At 34.4% G+C, this 12,239-nt stretch overlaps 1 protein-coding gene across 1 annotated transcript; it reads right to left on the bottom strand.

Annotated features, from left to right (window-relative positions):
- Positions 1 to 7,530: 7,530 nt before the first annotated feature.
- Positions 7,531 to 11,441, bottom strand: LOC135836875 (transport and Golgi organization protein 2 homolog). The gene is made up of 5 exons (XM_065351940.1): positions 11,168 to 11,441; positions 10,747 to 10,984; positions 8,121 to 8,351; positions 7,901 to 8,020; positions 7,531 to 7,821 (listed from the first exon to the last, which is right to left on the bottom strand). The coding sequence occupies exons 1-5, from the start codon at positions 11,307 to 11,309 to the stop codon at positions 7,692 to 7,694; spliced, it is 861 nt and encodes a 286-aa protein (XP_065208012.1). The 5' UTR covers positions 11,310 to 11,441; the 3' UTR covers positions 7,531 to 7,691.
- Positions 11,442 to 12,239: the final 798 nt, after the last annotated feature.

Below are 12,239 nucleotides of genomic sequence, written 5' to 3' on the forward strand. Positions count from 1 at the left end.
GGGAATCATTCATGAACGAATTGTTTAATTTTTTGAAAAAACCATTTGCGTACGAATAGATTTATTTTTAGAGAATCATTCGCCAATGAATTGATTAATTGATTAATTTATGAATCAATTCGTTCGCGAATCATTCACCCAAAATTGATTAAATGAATCAATTCGTTCGAGAACGAGTCACATATACGTACTTACAAATCAACTCGTTGACGAATGATTCACTAAAAATTGATCAATTCGTTCGTGAATAAATTATTCAATTCGTTTGTGAATGATTCATCAAAAATTGATTAAATGAATCAATTTATTCGCGAATGATTCACTAAAAATTATTCAATTCGTACGTGAATGATTCACCAAAAATTAATTAAATGAATCAATTCGTTCGCGAATGAATCACCAAGCATTATACAATTCGTTCGCGAATGATTCACCAAAAATTATTCAATTCGTTCGTGAATGATTCACCACAAATTAATTTAATGAATCGATTCGTTCAAGATCAAGAACGAGTCACGTATACAAATCAATTCGTTCGCAAATGATTCATGTATACGAATCAATACGTTTGCGAATGATTCGTCGAAAATTAATTGAATGAATCAATTTATTCGCGAACGAGTCACTTATACGAATCAATTCGTTCGCGAATGATTCACCAAAAATAATTCAAATGAATCGATTTGTTCGCGAATGATTCACCAAAAATTAATCAAATGAATCAATTCATTCGCGAACGAGTCACTCGTACGAATCAGTTCGTTCGCGAATGATTCACCAAAAATGATCAAATGAATCAATTTATTCGCGAACGAGTCACTCGTACGAATCAATTCGTTCGCGAATGATTCACAGAGATTAATCAACTCGTTCGTCAACGATTCACTTAAAATTGAATATTTCGTTCGCGAATGATTCACCTACAGAAATCAATAAATAATTTGTTCAATTATCCATCGTTCGTGAATGATTCGATTCGATTCGATTCGCTTGAAAACAGATCAATTCCTTAACTTAAAAGCTTCACAAAAACCGAATCAATTCGTTCACGAATCATTCACTTGAAAACTGCATCAATTCGCTATCAATAAAAAACACTTGACATGTCGATATACGAGTGTAATTTCTATACCTACGAATGTTTCACAAAAAGTGAATCAATTCGTTCGTAAACGATTTTTATTGGCTGAAAACAGTGTTTTTTTTTAATTTCGAATTTCAAAAATTCACCAAAAATCCAAAAATGAACTTAAGCATCTCAAATTTTACTTACAAGGGTTTCAGAACTTGGTCTTTTGATCTAATTTTGTTTTCTTGGAGTCGGAGTCGTCAGGAAGAGTTTTTTCCTTGTGAGGCTGTGATCATGCGCTCTTCTTTACATTAATACATATAGCTTCACCTATTTCGGCTATTTCGTAGGTATAGTTTCAATCACATTGAGTTGGGAACTTGGGACAACATTTGTAGGTCAATTTTCATTTTCGCAGAATGATCTGACGAATAATCTTTCTCTAAGTACTTATTGCAATGACATCACTTTCATGAATTTTGTATCTCTAACTGGAATCAGCCACCATAAACCACATCGAATATTTCGTAAAATTACCAGCACTCTGTCGAGCGAATGACACCAGTTTTTTTTTTTTTTGAATAATCTCGTGATATCGCATCGTTTTCTTCGTCGAAGGTATAAGTACTTATTTTGCGCGACATGACGCGAACTCACTTATATATCTAAAGCTGCCTTCGGCAAATTCCGAAAAAAATCGTTTCTCATTTCATTTTAGATCAACAACGTAAAAATTCAATTTTGATTTGTCAAAGCATATATACAGTGTGTGCTCTCGTATATACTCTATATTCGCATCAACTTCGCACACCCTGGAATTATAATGGCTTTTCCGTACCGAGGATTATGTTTACGTTGTTGGTGTTTATTTCCATCTCGTACCTTCGCCTCCACCCGTCGCATTTTCTTCTCCTTATCACATATCATGGTGTTCGTCTTCTCGGTAGGTAAGGTACCTATATTGATACGTATTACGCCATATATCGTATATCGAACGCTCCAACTGGAAGCTTGTTCGGTACACCTCGGTTCTTTCTTTTTAGGTACCACTGTTTAATTTTAAAGCTAGAAGACATTAGCAATAACGCCAACGACATACTACGCTCAACTGGAAAACCATTAAAAAAGAATATAAATTACTTTGTAAGGCGCGTAAAAAGCCAGTTTATTAGCAAATGTATTACTCGGTCCGTCGAGTTTTTCTTATATAAAACCGCCTTTTCATTATTTTTAACGCGTTTATTCGCGCGCACTTTTTATTAAAGCTCTTCTTTTGCCTTCTCCCTTCCTTGCCCTTCACCTCGACGTCTCCCAGCCAAACCGCTATTCGCTAAAATAAATTTACGATCTTATAAAAATCACAGTGTGATTTGAAAAATATAATTTACTCTTTCGCACCCCCTTCCCCCTCCACCACCCCTGTCGATCTTGATGCGGTCAATTTGCAAACATACGCGTCGTTTCGGTCGCGAACGAATTTTTTCCTCGAATTTCCCACCAAGCTCGACGCGAGTATTATAAATAAATTGAAACAAATCGTTCGCAATGCGTGAGTCAACACGTTTTAAGATATTATAGGCGCCTTTGGCCCCGTACCCCTGCATCCTTCATCGTTCGAGACCTTTTCAAAGCGTCTCTAGTATAAATATTTCTCGATAAAAAATTATTGTAAAAGGCGGCGAGTAACTATATTTGGAAACATATAGATGCTAAGGTCCAAATTCTTGGCATTTTCGATGGTATCTTCCCCGCCTAACTTTCTTCCTCTGGCTGTCGTGTGTAATTCGGTTCCAGGCCTGTATAGTACATATAAACAGTGGCCTTATAAAAAATCTACCCTTATCTATACATCCGCTCGTAGATGTCCACATCGCGTTTGAGAAGGACGAGTTCATATTCTAAAGTCCAAGATGAGAAATGAAAAAGGAAAAGAAACATTTTTTATATACCTATGTATGTACTTTGAATCGTATAGGTATCTACTCGTACGCTTACGTGAGCCTATAGAATTTTGAATAAAATTCATAACGTAAATTCTCGTTCATCTTTTTAATATAGTGAGCCGCATAAATACCCGAAGAAATCCCCTACATTCGAGCAACTTTTCTCACCAAATTGTATTCCAGTTCTTTCGACGAGTACAAAAACACCGAACCGACGAATCGGATTTGCCTAATCTTTTCTTTTCTTTTCTTTCTATTTTGATTTCATCATTTGACATTCAATGTCCCCTTGAATCGACGATATAAGCTGATAACTTTTCTCTCGCGAGTTATGGGCAGAAACTGTCATAAAGTCGGAAAAATGATGCAAATAATCTCCATGCTAAATACATATATTAGGCCAACATATAAAAAACGTTCCTTCTTTTGTTGTTTGCGAATGGTTTTCTTTGGTATCAGACAGGATTTCCATGATAAGGGGGGGGGGGGTATTTTTTTAGTATGTACTTAATTCAGTTCAGAAATTGGGTATTCTCTCGATTTCCTCAAAACAGTAACCCATATTTATTTCCTAAACTAAATTTAAAGATTCAGGCGGAAACAACACTCAAATCACTGAACACTAGGTATTCACAACACAGCTCTTCAACTGGCAACTGGAGCCCTCAAAACTACTCCTATACACTTATTAAATCAGGAAGCATCTGAAATCCTTCCTTCTATATGATCAAAGCTCATCCTTTCAAAATTTTTCATTCACCTTAAAACTGTCGACAGTCTCCCTGTCACCATAGACTCAAAAATTGATCCCAATCTCCCATATGCTTATGAGTTATATCTCCATAAAGCCTCTTCCATCCATTCAGCTACCCAAGGGCGTATTCAGGGGGGGTGATTTGGGGTACAATCACCCCCCAGGGCCAAACAAATCCTTATGCTAATATAATTTCCTACAATTTCTTGCATTGAATCACAGGAAAAAAATCATGTTGTTTTATGCTTCTAGGGAGATAATTTGCTACAAACTTCAAAATTCATAGAAAATCACATTATCTTCCTAGGTAGTTGCATAATCTGTGTACTAATTATTTTTGTTTCTTGAATTATGAATTTCTAATGCTTTTGTTTGCTTTCCTTTTTTGAGATTGAAATTTCTGGAAGCATATTTTTCGTTATTATAATAAGGGAGAAAAAGTGCTCCTTTTGTTCCAGCTTACTGATCATTATTGGAATTGAATAGGTACTGGGATTTTTCTCCCTCATAACGAAAAATATGTTATCCAACTCAGGAGTAAAAATGATTTTTGACAATTTTGAATTATTTTTCTCGCGACGCTTGGGCAATAAACCTCGAAAATTGTCAAAAATCACTATCGCTCCCTAGTTGAACAAACTACTAATTCAAATCTGAGGACGTGAGGAGTGTCAATTAAGTTAAATCCAGAAAAATCAATTTTACAATCAGAAATGTAGTATTTTTTACTCTTTGGATTGACAAATTTCCAAAATTTTGCCCTCGCTTCGCTCGTGCATGTCTGAATTTCATTATAAGTATAAACAATTTACTGGATAAATTTCAAAAACCTCACTTTGATCAACACGTTTTTCAAGCTGAAATTCAGCATGAAAATGACTGAAATGTGCCTACTATTGACATTTTTATCCATATGAGCCCGTTGAGAATTTTGTGATTTTTGTCCCCTACTTATGAGTCATTCATCACCCCCCAGGGGGATTCTCTCATTTGATACATCATTACTTGAACACACTCAACTAAATACTCAAATCATCAATAACTTTATTGCTCAGTATAATGATTTCATTTCATTTTACACCGATGTGATGGGTCAAAATCTGTGGATTGCTGTGGTTATTTGGTCGTTTGTGATTGTGAGGTTTTGCGATTTCCACTTCGTGCTTGTTCAGTATTCTTTCGTGTGAACTACAACTATGTTATCCTTACATCTTTAAACATGGCAATTGAGAGCAGACTCGACAAAGTTGTGATCTTAACCGATTCACTAAATTCCATCTCTCAACTATGATCTAAATCTAAGCAACATCCAATTGCCTCAGAAATCTCATCTCTCCAATGTGACATGGATGTTACCATAGCCTGGATTCCAGCCCGTGTCTGATGTGATGGAAGCCATATGTTCACGGTTAATTCCCAGCCAAAGCCACACCACCAACACTCAAGATTTACCCAGGAAGCAGGCCGTTTCCTTACGTCGTGTATGTACAGGTCATACCCTCCTCACCCACTCTCATCTGTTCAAAAAAGAACCCCCTCCAAAATGCTCTACATGCAAAGTCCAACTCACTATCTCCCACATCTTACTCACCTGTCAAGATCATACCAATTTAAGAAACTCGTTCAAACTCCCTAAATCTCTACCTGAAATGGCTCATAACCCTTCAGTCTTACTCTCCTTTCTCCAAAAATCCAACCACCTTTCATTAATGTAACAGCATAAAATGACCCCTGCCTCTAGCATTGTAGCTGTACATAGCACGGTGACCAACCAACAGGTAACAGGTAATAACATCACCTCGAAAATTATTCCAAATTCCTCCTCAATTCTAATTTTTTGTTTAGAACTCGCTAATAAAAAATTTAAACATAACATCTCATTCTCTTTTCTCAACAACACTTCATCAGCTCACAAGGAAAAATTTTCACATCATAAAAAAATTAAAATGGAATACAGTCAGAAGTCGTAGGGTTCTTTATCTCAAAAGATTTCAAAATTTTTGGAATTTTGAGGCTTTAAAAAGTTCTACAAAAAATTTTAATTTTTGGAAATGTTTGACAAAAAACCAAATTCTCATGTTTCTGCATCAGGAAAATTTTCCAGAAAGCTATTAAAAAGTAAAAAACTCACAAGTTGAAATTTCATTTTGGAATTTGAAGATGGTAAATGGTAAGTATACTTACCAATGTTACCAATAAGTTAAATGTAAAAACTGAAAAAACCACCATAATTGATGAAATCTTTGATTTTTGAAAAAGGGCTGAATCAAATTTTTTGAACATTAATTCGTGATACGTGATTCGAATAATATTTTTCGATGATTTTAGCTACCGGTAATCCTGTTTTTTTTGTACTTACTTCAAATGAGATTTCAGGAAATTAATTCAGAAACACCTCCAACTTTATCAGCAGTTTAACCAAGTTCCATTGAAAATCTCCATAGGACAATATGAAAGTGTCGGTATAGCCCTATTTACGTACATTTTCTGTTGAAAGCTTTATTTTTGAAAATCCCTCATACATTGTTCTATATAGGTACGATTGGAGATTCCACAGAAATAGGTACACAGAAGGAGATGACTTGAAGAAAGATCGATAAAATATCCATCAAAAGTTAATTTCTAAATTTTCCAAGTTTAATTTATATACCTGAATGCAGACTGGTGTAAGCAATTCTCAGCACATTCGTGATCAAAATTTCCTATTCATCTGGCCACGTCGCACAGTATAAACTTCTCTCCGCCCTTTCTAGCCTCTTGCGGAGTGTAAATTCGCCATTTTTAATGGACGCGCTGTTAATGCGACACGTTCGGCATTTTAATTTGGTTATTCTTCGCCTTGTACCTCCAGTCGTCTCACATGTTAAACGATAGAAAAATATATGAAAAAAAAGTAGTCAGTTCGGATTGGAATACCTATTACCTCTAAGTACAACGTATTGCCAGTGTGGCTATGCCTGTAATAATACCTACCTAGCATGGGGCAAGGCATCAATATGTATATGCGCGCGAAACAATAGCCAACTGCAGATTGATACGATTAGTGTTGTACATAGTATTGTGTATACTTATACTTATCACCTCATTAATGCTTTGTATATCTGATTGTACGGCGTAAAAACAAAGCGCAAGAAGCGTTTACAGATACAGAGAGAGGCACACGTGTATGTGTGTGGTTCACCCTATCACCATCGTGCCAAGGCACAGTGGAAGTGATCTCGAGGCGTAATTCTGTGCACAGTAGCCGCCATCATACATATATAGCATTCATATAAACGGAAGAAGAAGTACTTACTTAAAACGGAGGAAAAAAAACTGGATATAATTTTTTTTTTCATCTAACTCAAATGGTAAGTATTATCTGTAGCCGAAATCTTTTATTTATATATGCAATTTCAAAGAGCCATCTTTACCGGGAGATCGCTAATAAATGACTATTATCGGTTCAATATACGTTGAACAAATTGAATGTGTAACCACCTAAGAGACTCGAACACGCGGTCACTGTACTTCTATTGTAAGTCGTGCTCTTATCGTTGAACTTATTACGGCGGCTTATTCGAAGATTAGCGAGAAAAATGCCTTATGGATGCGAGATTATGCCTACCTAAGGTATAATGATTGCAATGTAGTTCATGATTTTTCGCCGCTGAATTATACTGCGCAGCTGGAATATACGTAGCAGATCTGTGGTTTGATTGTATTGCGTTTTTTAATGTGGTTTTTCCAGATTCACTGCAGTCAGCATAAAATGTACGTGGAGATTGGATTATGGTACTCTTGTATTATTCGTGCAAATACAGGGTGCTTTTGATGATTAGAGTAGATAATGAATCATTTTTGTCCTCGTATATTGAAGGACTACAGGCATGGGTAGCTGGCTAGCAATTGGATGACAACTTGAAGTAGAGGTGTAGGTTCATCATCAGCTCTTGAATTTTTCGAGAAAATGGGAATGAATCCACTCCGTGTCTTCTAAATTTATGGGCTCTTTCATCGTGTATTCGTTGAAATCCACAAAATTATCTCGAGTCACCAATATAATTGAGTGTGTTCTACAAAAATACGAATTATGATATTGGCATTCATTTTTTTATGAAGAGAAAAATAATCACAAAGGTCACGTCTGTTTACCTGGTTCCTAGCCCACCTTCTGGAAAAGAAACGAAAATTGAGCTGAGGTTCTCCATGAACTCACTCTGATTATTAGTGAATAGTTGAGTTGATTCGGATAACACTTCATCAGGATAATGTCTAGAATTATTTGAAACATTAACCAAATGTAGTTAGGTACAATACTAGTATATTTTACCTTTACAAAAAAAATTCTGCTCAAAAACGCAAGTGAACGCACCCTTTTGGAGATTTCAGCAAATGTAAAAGATGATTCAGCAATAAATCACGTTGCTCGATGCGATTATACCGATTAACTATTTCTTCGAATTTTTTTTTACCCCATTTCACCTTCTCATAAGGTAATTCGGAGCTATTGCTGTAACCATGGTATCCTGTTCGTAATTTATTTAAATCGCCCGGCTTCTTGTTGCTCAGATTGGTCAAAATATAAGCCTCAATATCATCACAACTGCAAAAAAAAAAAAATGTAAAATATACCTACCTACAAATGGACTTGCCGATAAAACTTTAAGGAACTTAACGAACAAGGGAAGTATTCCAATCAATGGGAAATTGTTTGGATCGGACAAAGGACAACTGAAAGAGCAGTTTTCAAATGCTGAATTCAATTATTGAATTTTTTGACAAATTTTTCAAGATTTAAAGGCCAAATATTTGTTAGTTTGTTCATGAAAAATCAAAATTTTGTGAAATTGCGGTAGACAATAATGAAATCTACTTAGTTTAAGCCCCATTTTTGATTTTCTTAATCAATTTGTTAGCGGATTCGAACGTTCTGTAGCCTACAAAGAACTTCTATATAAATATTCCAGTGTTGGAAAAAATATCGTCTAAAAAGGGTGAAAATAAAATCGGCACCTACGAACTAGATTTTATCGTAGATTTGTGGGATTTTTTGAGTGATTCGGGCAACTTTTCAAAATTCGTTTCCAACGGGTCAATTTAAGGGGGGAAGAAAATTCCTCGTTCACGGAAACGTAAATTTTTTCAAAACTGTAAAATTTAAAAATCCGCTAGAGACTTTGAGACAGCCTGAAACTATCATAAATAGATTCGAAAGGTTAGAGAAATGATATGAACAAAATTTGGTTTTTTCGTACTAGAGAATGTTTTTTTCATTTTTCCCAACATGATGATCGCTGAAGAAAATTTTTAAATTGAACTGGCAGAAATGTATTTTGAAAAATTGGGCATGAATTGATCGAAAGGGTTACAAAGGTGGTCCAAGCTTATATCTGATCAATCTTATCGATCATTTTATGACAATTTTACCCCGTAAAGAAAAATTAAAAACATGCTAGGGGCTTCAAAAGGGCTTGAAACTTCCAGCAATTGGTTCGTGAGGTAAAAAATATGTAAAATACACACCAGAATTCAGCTACCTGCGTATTTCAACTTACTTAGCTAATCTAATTTCCACAATTAAATGCTCCTCACGAAAAACTGAAAAATTAGATTTAGCGTTTGAAATTTGTTCTCGAGGTGAATTTTTTTCTAGTTTTTCTTCATGCAATAAAAAAATTATTGTAAAATAAACGTTACAAATATCAGTGTTTTTAACAATATTGATCACTCCTTCAACCGAGGTGATTTTTTGCCTGAACAAGGGAGAAAATCTATCTACCTATACGTAATAATTCTTGAGCTTGATTCGAGTAATTTTTGAAAGAATAAGTACCTATAGCTACCTACCTACCAAAACAATGAAAATAATTCATGAAAAAACTTCAAAAATGATAGGTAAGACTTCGTAAACCAAAAAAAGTCATCAGAAGACCATTTTTCTTCAATTTCTATTTTTTAAGTGATTCAAAATGGAAGAAAAGTGAAAGATTACTTTAAATGGTTTTGTGAAGTTGAAAATGACTAACTTATGTTCCTTAAATTTTTGATTTTTTCATGAATGATTTCTTTTTAAAAATTTTACTCTCAAGCACTTTTAGATATTATGAATAGTAACTGCAGAAGATCTCATTAGATTTTTTATGTTGAAATTAAAACAATTTTTAAACATATTTTTCTCAGGAACTTGATAATAACTCTACCAAAAAAAAAATTAATCTAATCAGGTCTGAACAGACCAAATCCCATCAAAATTTACCAAAAATTGTCGATCAAATTAGGCTAGGTGTTATCAGATCAAATTGTACGCAGGAAATGTTCGGATACAATGTGATCTTGAATTAATCAGATGCAATCATTTTCCACTGGACCAACTTTTTCAAATTCAACTTGCAAAATAGTGCTAGTAGAACTGAACGGTTCATACGAGTAAAAAGAGACCTACCTAAATTTTATTTTAGTAGTTTTTGATCATTAAAAACATAGGTACCTACCTACTTATTTAGAAAATCTCAAAGAGCAATTTTTGAAAATTAAAAAAAAATAATAAAATGAAAATAAAAGAAATCGAAATTTCAGAACCATTGAAAGCAACTTTTCACCCCCCCCTCCCCCAATCCAATTCCCCATAGTTAGGGTAATCAAATTGGTTTCAATGAGTTCCAAAACCGCAGAAAACTGAACTTGCCTCTCCAGGAGCATATTAAAATGAAAAAAAGATAATCCCAATCAATCGATATCTTCCGATCACGCCAGAGCCTCGAATTTGTCAAAAACTGGCTAAAATCAAAATCAATTTTTTTTAAAATTGTAAAGATGACCAAAAACGGCTCAAATAAATTTCAGTGCATTTTTATTAGCTTATGTAGACCAAAAGTAATAATTGTTTTGGACAAGCATAATTATTAGTACAAAATTTTTCAAAAAAATCATAATTTCTGGTGTAAATAAAGAAGATACTAACTAGTCAGTAATTAAAAGTGATTGAAATAGGTGCTTACATAAAATCAAACATCAGCAAATGAAATGCATTGTATTCCCGTTGTTCGCTCTTCAATTTTTGACCGAACTCTCTTGATTTCAAGTCTCCACTGAGAAAATCATCGACTAAAACACCTCTACTAGTAGCACCAGGAGTGTTGGGTATTCGATCATCTATGATATTTAACAAAATACCAATTCTTCCTTTTTTCGACAATGCTAACCAGGTACCTTTCGAATGGGATGCCAAGTCACGACCTACAATTTTTGAAAAATTCTAAATGAGAATAAGCTACCAATCTGTCAAGTATTAGGTATAAGTATCAATCATATACAAGCAAAGTACTTTTAGCATAGATCCAGAATTTTTCAAAGGGTTTACCTACTCAAATCTTGAGTATAATTTTAAATTAGGTAGTACCAAAAAATTTACATTATTACCTCCAATTATTGATTGATTCTCTTCCCAGCAGTGAGCCGGGGCAGCTTCACGAGAATAAAATTCATCACGATTAGCAATTATTATTAATTTATATTCGTCCTTTGAAGCTTGAGGGTTCAAATAAAAAAATGTAATGCACATATTTCACGGTTAAATTGAGTATCTTGAATTGCAAAACCAGGTAGGTACCGATCTTCATTCACTGACTGTAGAACAGCGTATGGACAAGATATCCGCCAAGTGCAGATGCATTTGACTCGAAATCTATTCGAATCTCTCAATAAATACGTAATGCTATTTGTACTTATCGAGAATTCTCAAGTATGTGATGATTTGTAAATTCCAAACCGCTATAAACTTCAAAGCTATATTTTTTAATTAACACGCCGAAGCTTAGGTACCTAAAATGAATCAATTGCCACTTGAGCGCAATACCTACGTCATCTTAAGATAGGATGTCACTAACGTCACAAAATCTTATCTCCTGTTGTAATTCGAATTAGTTACTATTAGTTATCTTCAAGAGTTGCATAATTTTTATTGAGGAATTTTTTTCACGTGTTTAAATTTCTCCGAACAACTAAAAAATCCGTTAAACTTTGCAAAAAAAAAATTCAAGCGTTGTTTACTTTTTTAAAGGCTTTTATAGGTAACGATTAAACTGTTTGCTGATTTTATTACAAATCATACGTCAAGTTAATGTTCCCATAAAGAATTGCTTAAATTTTCCAAATGCATGAAGTGAGGTTGTAAACTGCAGCATGTTTACCTAAACACAAATTGAAGATCAGTTTATTAATTTTACGATAAAGAGGGATTCAATCCATTAGAAATTATCTAAGCTGATAGGTTCTTTCATGGTGTAAGTACTTAAGTATTATAACCCACAATTTCACCGTTTTCAGCCATCCAGCGCGATTTTCAATTTCTCCGAAATTTCAAACTTGCTCTCGAAGAGGTACTAAATAATTTATTTTGACAGTTTTTCATTTGCACGAATCGCTGGATCCAGTCCAGAACCAACCCACTGAGTGCAAATCTCGTCGTTTCAAGACATTTTGGAGTCTCCGG

The sequence above is a fragment of the Planococcus citri genome, chromosome 2, assembly GCF_950023065.1.
Source record: "Planococcus citri chromosome 2, ihPlaCitr1.1, whole genome shotgun sequence".
Lineage (NCBI taxonomy): Eukaryota > Metazoa > Arthropoda > Insecta > Hemiptera > Pseudococcidae > Planococcus > Planococcus citri.

Excerpts from the sequence above, each read along its gene's own strand:
- LOC135836875 (XM_065351940.1), bottom strand. The coding sequence starts at position 11,309 with ATGTGCATTACATTTTTTTATTTGAACCCTCAAGCTTCAAAGGACGAA. Across the intron at positions 8,021-8,120 it reads TTGCTGAAATCTCCAAAAGG|ACATTATCCTGATGAAGTGT; the intron begins GTGCGTTCACTT and ends AAATAATTCTAG. Across the intron at positions 7,822-7,900 it reads GAAGGTGGGCTAGGAACCAG|AACACACTCAATTATATTGG; the intron begins GTAAACAGACGT and ends GTATTTTTGTAG.